Source organism: Balaenoptera ricei, chromosome 4 (genome assembly GCF_028023285.1).
Source record: "Balaenoptera ricei isolate mBalRic1 chromosome 4, mBalRic1.hap2, whole genome shotgun sequence".
In the NCBI taxonomy this organism is placed as follows: Eukaryota; Metazoa; Chordata; class Mammalia; order Artiodactyla; family Balaenopteridae; genus Balaenoptera; species Balaenoptera ricei.
Genome location: NC_082642.1, coordinates 79,762,888 through 79,779,137, shown reverse-complemented (window position 1 = coordinate 79,779,137; position 16,250 = coordinate 79,762,888). Strand labels below are relative to the sequence as shown.

General features: G+C 41.2%; 1 protein-coding gene across 5 annotated transcripts in view; it reads left to right on the top strand.

Moving 5' to 3' along the window:
- The first annotated feature begins 788 nt into the window (after nucleotides 1-788).
- IGF2BP2 (insulin like growth factor 2 mRNA binding protein 2) overlaps nucleotides 789-16,250 on the top strand; it is a 164,696-nt gene continuing 149,234 nt past the window's right edge. For 2 of the 5 annotated variants that reach the window (XM_059920720.1, XM_059920717.1), the window contains exons 1-2: nucleotides 789-1,040; nucleotides 2,620-2,680. In XM_059920720.1, coding sequence (XP_059776703.1) covers nucleotides 863-1,040; nucleotides 2,620-2,680 — 239 coding nt within the window. In that variant the 5' untranslated portion in view covers nucleotides 789-862. Of the gene's footprint in view, nucleotides 1,041-1,799; nucleotides 2,113-2,619; nucleotides 2,681-16,250 lie in introns of those variants that run through there. The other 3 variants (XM_059920718.1, XM_059920721.1, XM_059920719.1) reach the window with 3 other exon arrangements.

Genomic DNA, 16,250 nt, shown 5'->3' with positions numbered 1-16,250 from the left:
GCGGGGAGCGGGTCTCCGAGCGAGCGCTCCGCCCGGGAACGCGCAGGGAGCCGGACTCGGCCAACTCGCCGCGAAAAGTTGTGGTCTCCCAGCCTGCCCTCGCTTCTCACCTCCGAGACACACCTTCCCGCCGGCCCTGCAGCCGCGCCCTCACATCCGGTCCACCTTGCGCACACCCCTTTCCACGCTCTCCCACAGCCCCTCGCCCTCCTACGCCTGCGGCTCCCAGCCGCTCCCCCTCGCGCATTCCCACCCGCGCCCGGGGCGCGCCTTCCCCTCCCCGCCGCTCGCCCGGCCTCCGCGCCGCGCCTGCCCGGGGTTCTGGCTCCCGGGAGCCCCAGCCCCAGGCCGCGACCCGCTTCCGCCCGCCCGGCGCGGGGCAGAAGTCCCGGTAGCCGCGCGGAGCGCTCGGAGCGCGGGGGGCGCGAGGCGAGGGGCGCAGCGGCGCGGGGCGGGGAGGGGGCGCTCGCTCGCTCACTCTCGGCTGCGCACACGCCCGTACAAACTCTCACACAGACACACGCGGGGTGCGCTGCCGCCGCCCGCCGCTGCTCCTCCTCCCGCCACCGCCTTGAGAGGGAGAGAGGGAGGCAGAGAGAGCGCTTTGTCCGCGCGCCGCCGCCCGGCCCGGGACTCTGCCCCGAGGAGGCAGCCGCGCCGAGTCCCCGCCTCCGCCTCTGCCCCCGGGCGGGCCGGGCCGGCCGCGGTGGGGGGAGCCAGGCTGAGGGTGGGGGTGGGTGGCGGGCGGGCGGAGGGCGGGGAGGGGGGGCGGAGGAGGAGGAGGGGAGACGAGGGCAGCGGAGGAGGCGAGGAGCGCCGGGTACCGGGCCGGGGGAGCCGCGGGCTCTCGGGGAAGAGACGGATGATGAACAAGCTTTACATCGGGAACCTGAGCCCCGCCGTCACTGCCGACGACCTCCGGCAGCTCTTCGGGGACAGGAAGCTGCCCCTGGCGGGACAGGTCCTGCTCAAGTCCGGCTACGCCTTCGTGGACTACCCCGACCAGAACTGGGCCATCCGCGCCATCGAGACCCTCTCGGGTGAGCAGTCGGCGCTGTCCCCCTCCCCCCGCCTCGCCCAGCTCAGGCCGGGACGGCGCCCGGAGGGAGGCCGAGCCCTGCGGGCGGCGCCCGGCGGGGTCTTTAGCGCCCGCACGTTCACTTCCACGCACCAGACCTTAAACTCTCACCGCCGGCCCGCTCTTGGGACGGCCCGCTCCCCTCCCCCCACGGCTCCGGACTCACCCCTTGCCCTCCCAGCCGCAGCCCTGGGGCGACCCCCGAGCCTCCCCTAGGGTTCCCGAGGCTCTCTCGCTCTCCCGGGGCACCCCTTGTTCCTCCGACTCCCCGAGTTGCTTTCCAGAGTTCCCCACCCCCATCCTTAGAGAGCCCCCGTCTCCCCTTCTTCCCTGACCTTCCCGTCACCCCTTTTGTCAGGGACCCCCCCCAAACCCTGCATGTCCTTCTCCCTTGACCGGACCTTACCCCTTCCCGTGCCTCGTGCCCAGGACCTCTCGCCCTCTGGCGTCCCCTGAGCCGCACTCTCCTTTCGAGCCCCCTCCCCAGGTCGCCCCGCGGTCCCCCACTTTTGGCACCCCCTCGGCGCCACCCTGACGATCCCCTCCGAGGTTTCGGGGCTCCCCCCACCCCGCCTTTGCACGACGGCACATCTCTCTCGGTCCTCTCCCGAACCTCAGTCCCTTCTCGCTTGTCTCTCAAGCGCTCCTATTTTTCTCTGAATTTTTTGTCCGATTTTATTGAGAAGAACTCGGGGCTGGGGGCTTTCCGCCGCCTGTCCCCCCGCCTCCCGCTCGGCCAGAAGCATCTTTTTACGAGGTGCCCTGTCTCAACTCGGTGGGGGCCCGGACTGAGAACCGAGAAAGAGGCGACCGGGGGGCCCGCGAGAGCGCTGGAGCCCAGACGGGAGACGGAGAGCGACACACACACACAGACTCGCGCGCGCGCGCACTCACCAACTCTCTCTCCCGCACACGCACCGCTCGGAGCCGCGCTCGCCCCCAGGCCACGAGCCTGCGCCCCCCGAACCTCGGCCCGGCCGGAGCCCCTTCCCCACCGGCGCGCGGGGTGGGGGCGGGGCGGCGGCGAGGCCAAGGTGACCAGAAGCAGGCGGGGACCCGGCTCTCGCGGAAGCGGCCCCTGGGGGGCTTCGGCGTGTCTCACCAGGGCCACCGGGAGGAGAGGGCAGGGAGGGGAGCGCAGCGGAGCCTTCGGAGCCCGGATTAGCGCAATGGAGAGGTGGGGGCCCGGAGAGGAGCGGGGCCGCGCCAGCCCTGCAGCTTGAGTTTCAAATGAGCTCATCCTTTCAAATTGGCGCCGCTCTTTATTAAATTTGTTTTTCCGGTAATGCCACCCACAGCTATACCTGGGGTCGGGATCCGGGCTCGCACCCTTGCCACCTCGTCCCGGGGAACGAGGCGACTTGGGGCGCCCACCTTTTTTCCCCACTGGGAACCAAGTTTGCCCAGCTCGAGCGGGGTAGGAGACCCCTTGAGGGCGCCCGAAGGCGGAGCCGGAGCGTGGAGTTCTGTGCGTGCCCCTCCTAGCCCCCCGCCGGTTTGATCGCAGGAAGGTTCTGAGTGCTTTAATTTCTGTTTTAAAGGTAAAGTGGAATTGCATGGGAAAATCATGGAAGTTGATTACTCAGTCTCCAAAAAGCTCAGGTAAATATATTTTGCTTAGTTTTTTTGTGTGATTGGTCTTACGTCTAAATAAAAAAAAATACACTCAGTTTTTTAAAATGTGCTTGTATAGTTTTTTAAAAGGCGTTTGTTTGTTTTTGTAGTGGAGTTAAAATAGTTTAGAAAGCTACATTTTTTACTTTCATTATATAAGGTGTTTACTGTACTTGGAAAATATCTGGTGCCTTATTGGGGGTGGGTGGCGAACACTAGCTGTGTTAAATTCGCTGGGACCGTTTAACTTGTTTATGAAAACTTGCCTCCCACCCACCACTCCCACCCCTGCCCCCCAGCACAATGGCAACAAATGCTTGTCAAGACTTCCTGTGAGATGTTAAGAGTAAATATTTACTGTGTCAGCTAAATTGCTTAACTAAACTTCGCGATTATTGCGATTAATTAGTTTTCTTTTTTAGATACCTTAGTGTTGAATAATAAAATAATTCAGCAAGGGGTCGATATTTTTGCATAGTGCTTTAAACAAGTAGGTTGTTTGGATTAGGTGGCAGTTAAAAGCCAGACTTTTTTAGTCACTGAGACTACTGAATATTGCTTCTGAGCGTTTTCTTGTTGTTGCTGCTTTTAAGATATGTTTGAGGCTAAACAAATATCACTGTGAAATCTATAATTATATTTAAGTGCACTGTTGTTAATGAAGGACTAAAAAGTTTTGTGGAGGTTGGATTTCTCCACAGTGATTTGCTTATATGAGAATGTCTGTGAGTAGAGAATGAGGGAGAACATCTTTGTTTAAAGTTTATTGTGGACTTTAAATTTGGGCCCTTTATTACTCATTCTAGATTTTTTTTCTATGTGTCGTAACTTAGTTTATATCCCATTCACATACATTTCTTCACCATTAGTCATTAAGTAGCTGAATTGGAGACTCTAAGTGAAGTCTTTGACTTACCACCTTTACAGTTTGTGATTCTCAATAGTGTAACCATTTACTTGATTTTTGCCAGGATTGAATAGATTTTAAAACAAACTATCCCAATTGTTAAATACATAGATGTTTTGCTTAAAGGGTTTCTAAAAATGTGTGCACATTTCCAGATATGTTTTAACTAAGCAACAGATTATCTTTTGTTTGCCAATGATTCCAGTGGCATATCAGAAAACTACTTAATAACTTAAAAAAAAAGAGGTAAAAGTTATGATTTGCAGTTTCATGTGTAGTATTAAGCTAGTTCTTCTCTCTAGGAAGAGATGTAATGTGCAGCTGATTAATTTTTCAATTAAGTATTTTAAGTTTGTATGCTTTTCTTAAATTTTTTTTTGCTTGAAAAATCGAAGTTGAAGCTTTTTGATACATTAACTATTTACTGTAAGTTAAAATTACTCATCTTATAACACTTGAATATTGGATGAATATATTGAACAGGGTTTGAAAGAACCACCCAAAATATTTGATGGGTTATGTTTCTATAAATATCTAATTCTGTTGGCTGCATAATTGTTTTGAGGTTTTTTTTTTGGTTATAATTAGTAAAAATCGGTAGAATTTTATCTTTGGTTAGTTGGTGTCTCATTTCATGTTGCAAAGTATATTATTTAATGTTGCAATGTAAGTGAAATACTAGTTTATCCAAAGTTATTAACATCTCTTGAAACTTCTCACAAATATATTACTTTTTAACTTTTTTCTTTCAAAATACAGAGGTTATTTGCTGTTAGCTGGAGGGTCATTTAGATGATTTTGCTGTGTTTATATAAGAGTTCAGAATTAAAAGCTTGTCCCAAATTTTTAGTATTAATTAAATAAAGAGCAGTCTAGGACTTATACAGCTCTATTGGTACATGATTTCTTTGAACACTGTGGGTAATATGAAATACCTAGGAGGTAGATTGAAATGCGCTGTGTATGATTCACTACTCTGAAGATGTCTGACATGCCAAATGTATGCATAAGCTGCTGCTGTAGAGGGCTGCTTCATTTCTGATTGGATAGCTTTGATCTTTCTTCCTTTCCTTTATTAGTTTAAAATGCAGAAATTAGTTACTGGTACTGCAGGCTAAGGGAGAGAGAGCTGATGCCTGGTGTTGTGTACTGAGCTCAGACTCCTGGGAGGAGGCAGCTGTGTGTTCTCATGTACAGGGCTCCACCACGGAGGGGACTCTCAAAAACAGGGTACTGTGACATTTGAAACCAAAGCTTTTATGTTATATGGTGACTATTTTGGTGTTCTTTTATTGCACTTGCATGAAAATTAACAAGTTAAAAGTACATTTGTTGGCCTTCAGTCAGTTCTATATGTGGTTTTTGTGTTAGTAGAAGTGAAAATGTGAAGAAAACAATTCATCCTCATTGCTTGCTTACTTAAAAAACCATTCCACAAGTGAGTGCTCATTTTCTTTATATTGTTCTGATTTCTTTCTGTTCTCAAGAATCAGTTTTAATATCTATATTCCAAATAGATTTTTTTTTAACCTAATGATACTTGGGAGGAGATGTTTTTTATCTTAAGTTATGAAAATATTGGCATGCCATTTGCTTACCAATTGGATCTTTTGTTAAATATCATTCTAGCATTATTTTATATGTGCTGTTTTTGTAGACAGACTAGATAGTATTATTTTCTCAGGGTCACTTAGAAGTAGAAAACTCTTTTTTCTTTTGCCACATGTGCTTCATTCTTATTAAATGCAAATTATTGTAATGTAAACCATGTACAAACCATCTATTTTTCTTACTTTCTAAGTTGGCTTCAGGCTCTGTTGAATAAAAATCTTTGATTCTTTTTTCTCTATTCGCATTTCTTGGTAGCATATATGAATCAAAGATTTCTTAAGGAAGAAAAAACAGACAAAGGGCTGTAAAAGTTGTGGAAACTTCCTTGATAGAAATTTCATTTTTGATGTTGATGAGAGTTTAGTTTAAAAAAAATTTATATACTATATGTATCTACACACATGCACACACACACACATTGCATAAATTGTTTTGAGCTAAGACATACGCTAACCTGAATATGCTTTGTAACTAAAGTTGAATGATTCTGTGAGAAACAAAACTTTGAAAAATGCAATTTCTGCCCACTTCTAGGAAGTAACTAAGTGGTGCTAGACATGCTTTCACTAAGATGGTGAGAATACTATGAGGTAGTGTAGGAAAAAGCTATGAATTTGTCTTTCATGAGTTAAAAATCAGTAATTGTGTTCTCTCCAATGCAAATGAATTTGGTCTCCTATAGGAATGTTAAAGAAAACAGTATCTCAATTGTGTTTTGCTTGTATGTACTACATTGTGTATAGTTGAATTAAATACCAAAAAGAAAAAAAAAAACCCAACCACCCAACCTCAAGCCCTCCCTGCAACAAAGGCTTTTGATGGATCAATTTTTAATTTTGTAGCAACAGAAAAGACTTTATTAGGTTAAAATCATATGGTACCCTATTTCAAGAATTTGTTGAATTAGAAATTAAGGCCTGGATTTAATTGTATAGATTCCATGTGTGGATATTTTATTTATATATATATATGTACACACACATACACACACATATATATATTACTCTAAGGTTAGTTTTGATTTGTCTTTGAGTTGGACATTTAGTTTCCCATTTTAAAAAAAGGCTAGTAATTTTTTTATGCAGTTCTAGGGAATGCCATAGAAAATTACACATTTTGATGACCTTTAAGAGATAAGTGTTGGAATTAAAATAGAAGCAATAAAGAAAAAAATTACTTGGTAATTCAGGTTTAAAATTCTAGTTTGTGTTTTTAAAAGACTGGCCATTTGATGTTTTTTACGTTATTTGGTTAAATATTAAAAGCCATTGAAATCTACAAATCAAAATAGATGTTATATGGGGCTTGATTTTCCAATTTGCCAAATTCATATCAATTTTAAATTATATTGTAGTGATTTATAGAAGTACTAGATGGCTAAACACATAAACGTTAATTCTAAAAGGTGATTTGGTGACATGTAATACATTTGTCAAATTGTGTTTTTTTAAATAATAATGTTTCTTTGTAATTATGGCTGGGTATAAGATGACCAGTAAGGGATGGTCTCAGAGTTTGTTTTTTATTATGTTAGCCTGAGATTATCATTTATATAGAGAAGATGAGAGAAGATTAATAATATTTGTAGAACACCTTTTATACATAATGATCTAAAGTACAATATATTTTCTTTAAGAAGAAAAATTTTAAAGGACGTTAGAAGATTTAGAACTAATACATATCAAAATCAACATTTCACTATTATTTTGAGTAAATGTTTTTTATTTTACAGAGGTTGTTCCAGTTTTTTAAATGGGGGGGAATGTAAATAACATTGAAATGTGCATAAAAGGGTAGTAATTTGGGCACATTTATTAAAAGTCAAAAAGTTATGAAAATCAGATTTCTATAAGAACTATTTATACATATTTGATACTTTCAACTTTCTAAATATTTGCTGTCTCCTGCTGAATCACTCTTCCAAGTCTGCTCATGAAATCCTCAAAAATAGATGAGCAATTGGTCAGTTGTTAGAGGACATAATTTGGGCTTAAGTGTATCATCTCTGTGGTTCAGCAGGGTGTGTGCACATGGGTGTGTGTGTGTGTGCGTGCACGTGCGTGTGTGTTTTATGGGAGACAGTAGTTCCAGACAGATGGTATCAAGAGGGAAGAGGAGGATATCTTTAAATTAAACAACAAATGTTCTGGATTTTAGTCCTGACAAGGCAAATGAAAATTGCTAGGTGTTTGAACCTTGTGGTAATTAAGGGGAGTCAAGTGCAATAATATGTGCCTTGAGTGATGCATAACTCTTGCAGGTGGTTAACCTTGTGGGAGCCAGGGCACAGACACCTGTAGTGGCTTCTTCAGTGAGCATGCTCCTGGAAGGACCATTCTGTGGGAAATTTACTCTCCTTCACTTTTGCTTGGATGTCTCCTCTCACTAAGAGAATTGGCAAGTGATTCTGTGTAGGCTTTGATTTTCTATAGAAGATTTAAGATTTGAATATGCATTTTCATTTAGAAATTCTATACTGTGGAAGACAGTGTATTATTTTGCATAACAAAAGTACTCTGAGAGAATCAATTTCATTAGAAGAAGCATAGTATTGAGCTGGTTTCTTTGGAGGCTGTTAAAAAAGTTGAATAATAAATTTCAAAAATATATTTAAAAAAATTATATTGAAATGCCACCAAAATGTCTTCAGTGTTCTTATTGGTGTTGAAGAAGAAAGTGGTGGGGTTTGGCTAAACCAATTTTTTAAACCAGCTTTCTAAAAATTTTAGTCAAAAGCATAATTTCCAAAAGTTATGATTAACTTCTTAATTTGAAGAATGGGAGAGTTCTGTTTAACAAAACTTGCCCAAGTAATTTGTTAGTCAAGATTTGTCCTTTTTACACTCAAATTAAAGTTCAAATTAGTTTGGGTGGTCATTCAAAACACTATCACTGAAGAAAACATAATAGCAAATAAACAACGAACACCTACCAGTAAAGATAACAGTCTTTCCTTTCATTTATCACCATTAAAATATTTTTAAAAATCTTTTACTTTATAATTTGACTTCATGCTTACAAACTTGTAATTTTCATTTGGTGGCATGGACTGTATGGGTTCTATTTTGGGCAGCAAAATTGCAGAGTGCTCAGAGCATTATTTTTAAGGTTTTTCTTTTCCTGTTTTGATCATGTACTTTAGTCTGGTCTTTCCATAAAATAGTGAAGAAAAATTATTTTCTTTTACAGAAAAATTCAGATTTTGTTACTTTGGCTTCCAAAGAGGAGGGAGAATATAATTACTGTTTCTTTAATTTGGTTTAGTGTTTGATGGCATGTTGAGGTGTTGAATAAGTAGACCAGAGAAAATGGATACTTTTGCATTAATAGCAGGCAATCGAGTCCAAAATGATGTCCATCATTTAATAGATATGTTTCTTCCCCAAGCCTCTGGTTCTCACTAAATAATAAGCTTACATTTTGGAGACATGTTTTGTTTATTCTTGGATTTCCTATTTATTTATCTGTTCTATACTTTATTTCTTAAAATGTGAAGATTTAGTTAGAATTTTCCCATTCTGTTTATTATCAAGAATATTTCATAAAATAGGTATTTCAGTAAGTCCAATAAATGAAAATTAAGAGTTCTGATGCATGTTTTAGACTTTCTTCTATCTATCTATATCATAAGAAAATGTTGTACCTAATGACCAGGATAATCTGTATGGGATGATTGCAATGAGAATGATATTTTCAGTTTTTCTTATTATCATACAATTAATGTGTACCAACATGTGAGGATTTGCCTTATGGGGGAAGCTTGGACTTTTAATTTTTGTTTTAAATGTGATCAGAAAGGTAATTTCATGATTCCATGTGTTGACATGTAAATAATACTAGATAAATGTATGTTTCTGTGCCTGCATCTCATATTCACATAGTACTGATAATATCTCAGCCTCTTCAACACATTATTTCATTTATTCTAAATAATAATTATGTGAAGAAGAAAGGACATTTAATATTATTCCTTTTTTTAGATGAGAAAACTCAGTCTCAGAGAAATTTAATAATTTACCTAAGGTCACATTACTATTAAATAGTAAAGCTAGGGTTAGAACTTCTGATTCTCAGTCCAGCGTACTTCACCTACATTTACTTTGTTTAATTAAAGAAGTTATCTGAAAGTGTTGTAAGGTTCAAAGGTTGCCATTCAAGAGTGATGGAAAGATATAAATATAGATTTGTTTGTGAATCACCCTTTGCAATGATCTTATTCTTAATCAATCCAAATGATCTGTACTTTGTTATAGTTTTTAGGAAAAAAATTAGAAACAGAGGTCATTTTTAAATTACTGGCAGTATCACTATGCTTGCCCATAGACAGAAGTGGGGTATGCCTAACCAAGCAGGTTGGATCTTGATGTTGTTGTTACATTGCTTTTTTCAGTGGTTGCATTCCTCGTGTTATGACATAGGACATTGCCGAGAAAGATGTTTCAACAGCTTAGCCACACAGATTACACAGGTAGCCCTGGTCAAGACCATGTGCCACATGGTAAAGGAAAGTCAAGCTCAAGGAATCACTTGGGTGGGTTCGTCCCAGGTTTCAGCCAATCCATTGCTAGAGGGCAGGACTGTTTTGGTTTAAGTGTTTTCCTGGTAGCTGCCAAGTCTTTCCTGAGATTTGGTGTCTCTCTCTCTGATTCACTTTCTGTACAGAACATGGCCTTTGGCCTCTCCTGTGGGAGTGAAATGAATGTTAATAGGATAGCATCCCTAAAGTTCTCTGAGTTCCTCATTAATGATATAGTCACTCAAAAGCATATACTAAATAACTAAGCATGTGAAGAACAGTCCATTTCCCCTTAATTGTGAACTTTTTCTGCATTTATCCTCGTTTCCTTTAACTTTTGTGTAGTATCATATTTATGGTTGTGGTGGAAGGGAGGAAGGAATTATCAAGAAAAAGGTAAGTGAAAGAAGATTATTTCCAACTCCCTGGGCATTTCATTTCTTTAACTTAGTAGAGCCCAGAGTGGGGTATTGCATGTTCTGTGGAATTCTGACTCAGAAGATGGGGAAAAGGAAGAAAGGTAACTAATACTTGCTGAGTAGTTAATGTGCTAGGCATTGGACTAGGCCTTCTCCATATTTTTTTGTATACAGCTGAGAGAGATCTGAATTTCATCCGTTTCACAGATAGGGCTGTAAAGCTTTGGACTCCAAAGCAACTCCTTCTTCTACCCGACCAAACCTGCTTCAAAGAAGCAGTGGGCGTCTTACCCTTGCTTACCATCTAATTTGTATACAATAACAGCACCCTAGCAATAAAGTAGAAAGTTGTGATAATGTGTACATAGGTAATAGAGTAACTTTGTATGTTTTTCCTAACTCAGAATTAGAGCTAAAGTTTACATGTATACAACAGATATGCTGAGGAAAATAAAGGACTGAAGTTTAGTATATTTTTAATTTAGTGTAACTGAAAACTGAAAGTGTTAGTCATAATTTGAAGAAACTTTCTTGAAGTAGACCTATAGTAGAGGCATTAGTAATAACTTAAAGATAAAAGATTTAAAAAAAATCATTGTGGTTGAAAGTTAAGTGTAAAAAACATATGTATGCAGTGGGGTGGGGCGGGGGGTAGGGAGGGTCTGTATTTATGCCTTTGGCCCAGATACTTTTTTTAAATCCTGGAAAAAAGCACCTCACACTTTTTTGTGTAGGACCTAGAGTGTTGCACAAAGTGTGGCATGCTTTCATTTTTATCTGTATATTTTTAAAAGTGTCTATGATTTGGAGACGGAAATACGGGATTCTTGCAAATTATCTTCTATAGAGTGGTTCATCTTACTAACATTAGAAAATTTTAAACCTTTTAATTAATTAGTTAATTAATTAATTAATGGCCGCGTTGGGTCTTCGTTGCTGTGCGTGGGCTTCTCATTGTGGTGGCTTCTCTTGTTGTGGAGCACGGGCTCTAGGCGCGTGGGCTTCAGTAGCTGTGGCTCGAAGGCTCTAGAGAACAGGCTCAGTAGTTGTGGCACACGGGCTTAGTTGCTCCGTGGCATGTGGGATCTTCCCGGACCAGGGATCGAACCCGTGTTCTCTGCACTGGCAGGAAGATTCTTAACCACTGCGCCACCAGGGAAGCCCTTAAACTTTTTTGACAATGAAAGATTCTGAAAGCACAGGGAGTAGAAAGGTTTGTATCTTCTTTTTGATACACTACTTAAGCATATTATGCATTCATGACTTTTTTTTTTTTTTTTTTAGTAAATAAGACTTGAGATACAATTATACTACCAATGCAATGAGATATACAAGAATATTGCTTCGTAGATATAGAGGTGGTGCTTTTTTGATAAGAATGTAATTTTATGAAAAAAATTTTATTATGAGATGAAAAAATAATGGCTTTTCTCAGTCAAGAATATTATCAGAAAAGATTTTTATTACCACATTTATATCTTCTCTTTTACGCTTTCTCTTTGAAAATAAAGCAAAAAAATATTTCATTGAATGGTGGTTCTGTGGACAGGTTAACCTCAAACCAACTCATGAAATAGAGGCTATTTCAAAAAAGCTCACGTGAGGACAGGCTATATAGTTTTTGTTATGTGGAGACATTTTACTTTAGTCCCTCTTGATCTTTGTGATTTTAACTATGCATATTTGAAAAATGGATGTTTTGTCTCTTCATTGTGTAGATAAGGTTTTGGAGTAAAAGTGTCTGTGCATCTTTACATGAGAGAGTCGGAGGTAGATGATGAAAGAGTTTAACACTGAAAATCTGGAGTTTAACCTCTTCAATTATTAAGAAGGAAGGGAAGGAGGAGGGAAGCAAGGAAGGAGGAAGAAAGGAGGAAAGGAAGGAAGGAGAGAAAGAGGGATGGAGGAAGGGAGAAAGGATACAGATAGCCGTAGAAGCATAGGTGACTGAACTTTGTCGTGCAGCTTGTACGGTCTGTAATTCCAGAGCATGTGGGAAAGACTGGTACTCACTGGTGGTGGGTAGGAGAAAGTAAGGGATTCCATTGGTGGTAGCAGGACCAGGAGTCTCACACAAGTTGTCCTTTGACTTTTAAAAACCCTTAGAGTATGTGGTTGGCCTGCCCCACAAACAGTCTTATATTTCTTTCTTTGAGGCCCTGCACTGGCCAGTTCCTCTCTCTTATTCTCCTTCCCCTTTGTACTTCCGCAGGGATGGCTGGGCAGGACTGGAAGGTGCCTGGTGTGTGGGGCCTGCCTCCAGCCTGGTGCCCCCTCGCTGGCGGAGTCTGGGGAAGTGGGGAGGCGTGTGTGTGCTTGCTCAGTGTGCTGGAATGTATGGGCTCTGTGGCTCACGCTTCCTCGGAATGTGCCACAGACACGCTTCTCCATGGTCTTCCACGGTCCTGGGGGTCAACCCTCATAAGCTTTTGTGAGTAGTTGAAAACTTGGGATGGAATTTCCCAGTGCTGAAAGTTTAGGCTACTCTTTTTCCCCCCTGAAGTGGATTGGTGTTTATTCTTTGTAAAGGAAAAAAAATCTACTAATAACAACAACCATTGAAGAACAGAAAAAAATTTGTGGGTGTGTAAATAACCTGGCCTTTCTCCTGGATCCAGCGGTACTCTTTTTTTCCCCTTCTCTTCAGACTGATAGTGATGTCTTCAAATCATGGACACTGAATTTGTAAACTAAGCTCTTTAAAACCCCCCGAGTTGTGTCGTAGCTAAAGATGATGAAATCAAGGATCTTTAGAAACTAGGTTTTTGTGTTTTTTTTTAAAATAAACTTTATTTATTTATTTATTTATTTATGGCTGCGTTGGTTCTTCCTTGCTGCGTGCGGGCTTTCTCTAGTTGCAGTGAGCGGGGGACTACTCTTCACTGCGGTGCGTCGGCCTCTCACTGCGGTGGCTTCTCTTGTTCTCTTCTCTTCTCTTGTTGCGGTGGCTTCTCTTGGGCTCTAGGTGCGCGGGCTTCAGTAGTTGTGGTGCACGGGCTTAGTTGCTCCGCGACATGTGGGATCTTCCCGGACCAGGGCTTGAACCCGTGTCCCCTGCATTAGCAGGCGTATTCTTAACTGCTGCGCCACCAGGGAAGCCCGAGAAACTAGGTTTTAAGCTCAGATTTTTTAAAATATAGGATTTAATCTCCTTTCTAAGGAATAAAAAACAAATTGCTGGTTGGTTAATATTCTTTAAATTTTTTAGTTGCTTAATATTTTTAAAAAATTTAGATTTTATTTATTTTTTTCTTCACAAAAGATTTGAAATGACAAAGGCACTGGTGGCTCCATTATTTGAAATAAAGACAGGGATTTAGGTTTATGAAGTAGATAAGTTAAAAAAGAATTTTGTTGTAAAGGTTATAAAAGACTGAGAACAGGTGGCTGGTTCTAATGTAATTCTTTATACATCTTAAGAGGTTTGCCAGGGAAGAATTAGCTCTTTGGTTCATTGATTTTTGTATTAATGGTTTGCCATATGTGTCTATTTCGATAGTGATTTCAAAACAATAATTCTGATATTGAAAATGATTTGTGGCTTTAGTTCACCTATAAAAATCATGGTCAAGGTGTTAATACCTGCCTTAAAAATTTCCAGGCCAGAGTCACATGTTTTATCCCCCACAGCAGTGCTTTTAACAGAGTGTTCCACGGAGCCTTAGGATTCTGAGGAGATGCCAAATTTATGGGAAGAGGGAGTGGACATATGTACCTGTGGGATCCTGTCTTCTTACCAACCTTTCATTTGGAAGACAGCTGCATTCGTTGTTGTTTTATATATTGGAGTTTGGTCTAGAATTTGGATTAGAAGAGGGGTTTGCTGCTTTGAAAAAACAGTTTGGAAGTATCCATCCTATAGTATGTAATTCTGGGCCTTGAGTCCATTCCTTCCTTGATCAGGTATTCTAGCAGATGCAAAGCTCTTTCCTGAGGAAAGTTTAGACCCTGCCTCCCTTACTTCTGAATCCTGTGGAATGGCCTTCCATCTTCTGTCACTTTCGCTTTAGTAACAACTGTTTGCTTTGCCAACTGCATGCCAGACTACTAAATCTATGGATTTTTCTACAATCAACAGCACAGATTGTTTGCCCTTCAGGAACTTTCCAGGGAGCTCCTTGGGCAATAATTGTACTCTATCTCTTGGCAGAGCCATTAGAGTCCACTGACTTTGTACAGTGATGGGTCTGGTGACATGGGACCCACCCATTCATCAAGAACAAGTTTTTGCTTTAGGAGGTGCAAGCAGGATGGCCTTCCTACCCCTTGTTCAAGCAGAGCGGCCCTACTTTCATCTGTTGTGTATGTTGGGGTTCCATGAACACAGAGGTGATCTTCAAAATATTTTCACCTGGGTAGAGTGGATGCCCAACAAATCAGAAGGGACATGAGCCATTATACTCTAACATGCACTTCTTCAGTATCAGTCCTGCATGTATGATTCTTGTTTAAAAACAGGATATTACTTCAAAAAATATGTATTATTTTTTTGATGATTTCTTAACTTATGGCCAAAGACTCTTGGGGGGAGTCCTTATAGTCCTGAGGGAGAGGGAGACTGGGACACTGCCCTTTGAGCTCTCCTCCATGCCCCTATGCTTCACCACTCTAACTTCCTGCAGATTGGTCTTCAAAGATTGATGATTTCATAATATGCACTCAAGTTTTATAGTAATACTGTTCTAATAGACCACCATATATTTACAGGGGTCCACACTTAGATTCCTGCAGATGACATAAGTGGTGGCAAAGGGGGGGTGTTCTATGGAGTGTAGGAGGGGTAGCTATTAGCTCCAACCAGAAGTCAGAGTTCTTATTTTAAATATTTAAAATTTTCAACCATTGAAAAATTTTTGGAGACACTGTGAGAGTCAAAGAAGACAGCAGGTTAACCTGGCTCATGGGTTGCCAGTTTGCAGTCTCTGCCACATGAAAGTCAGCATCCTCTGCAAAATATTGTTGAAAACACTCTGTTACGTTTAGTATCTCTTACCTTTAAGGCTGTCTGTGAGTGAGAGGGGAAAGTCCTTCTCTTGATAAACTGGATAAACTAGTATGTCTCTTATCCAATGATGATAGCTGTTTGGGAGCTCAAAACTAAAATTAGGTCTCAGAGCAACCATCCTTCGTCTAGTTTTCTGGAATAATTATTTTCTCCATTAAAGAGTACCCTATTTTTAGCTTTATGATAGAGATCTTATTTTGCTTCTGTTGTATTTAGCCATCTAAAATCCTTTCGTAAATATAGAATGTACATATGCTGAATATGTGACACTCTTATATGTTTATATAGTATTTCAGAATACATGTTCATGAGAAAAAAATAAGCCTCTATTTTCATATAATTGGAGGAACATGTTTCCATATCAGTCTAAATTCTTCTCCAGTTAAACACTAGGCCAACTATAGATAATGTTTTAAACCATTTCCTAAGAAAATATGATTCTCGTATATCCAGCAAACATTTTTAAAAATAAGAACTTGAGTTCTGCCTATAAATCAACATCTGATATAAGGCAGGTAGTTTTGAAAGCATAGAGTGTACTTGGTAGAAAAATTTGGTGGTGAAAAAAATATGCTTTTAAATATGTTTGAAAAATGTTTTGGTTACTGTTGCACTTTCTTGTATTTAAGTTGAGGAAATTGAAGGCCATATGGATTCTGCTTCTGGGCCCTGGGTAAATACTCATTAAGGCCAAACTAAATGAGAACTGCCAATTGCCTAAGGGACCTTTTTAAAAAAAAAGAAAAAAGAAAAACAAAAAACTTCTCTGACAGTTGGAATTAGCATTTTTTAAATGTATCTTTTTGTTCTATAATTTACATACATAATGAAATAGCCCATTAGTGATCACCATAATGGTGAGGTAAAGCCCTTGTCTTGGAGAAGTTAAGTTAGCAAGTCATCTATGGTAAGGCATAATAGAGTGGACAACTTGGTGATAGGTAAGTAGATTGAATTGTGAGGTGAGAGTGATGCCATGGTAAAAAGAGAATCTTGGGGAGAGAGTAGCTTTTAAGAAGGAAATCACATTTTGGGTATGTTGAGTTTGATGTCATGTGAGATATCCAAGTGGAGCTCTTCTGAAAGTGGCTACTTGATGT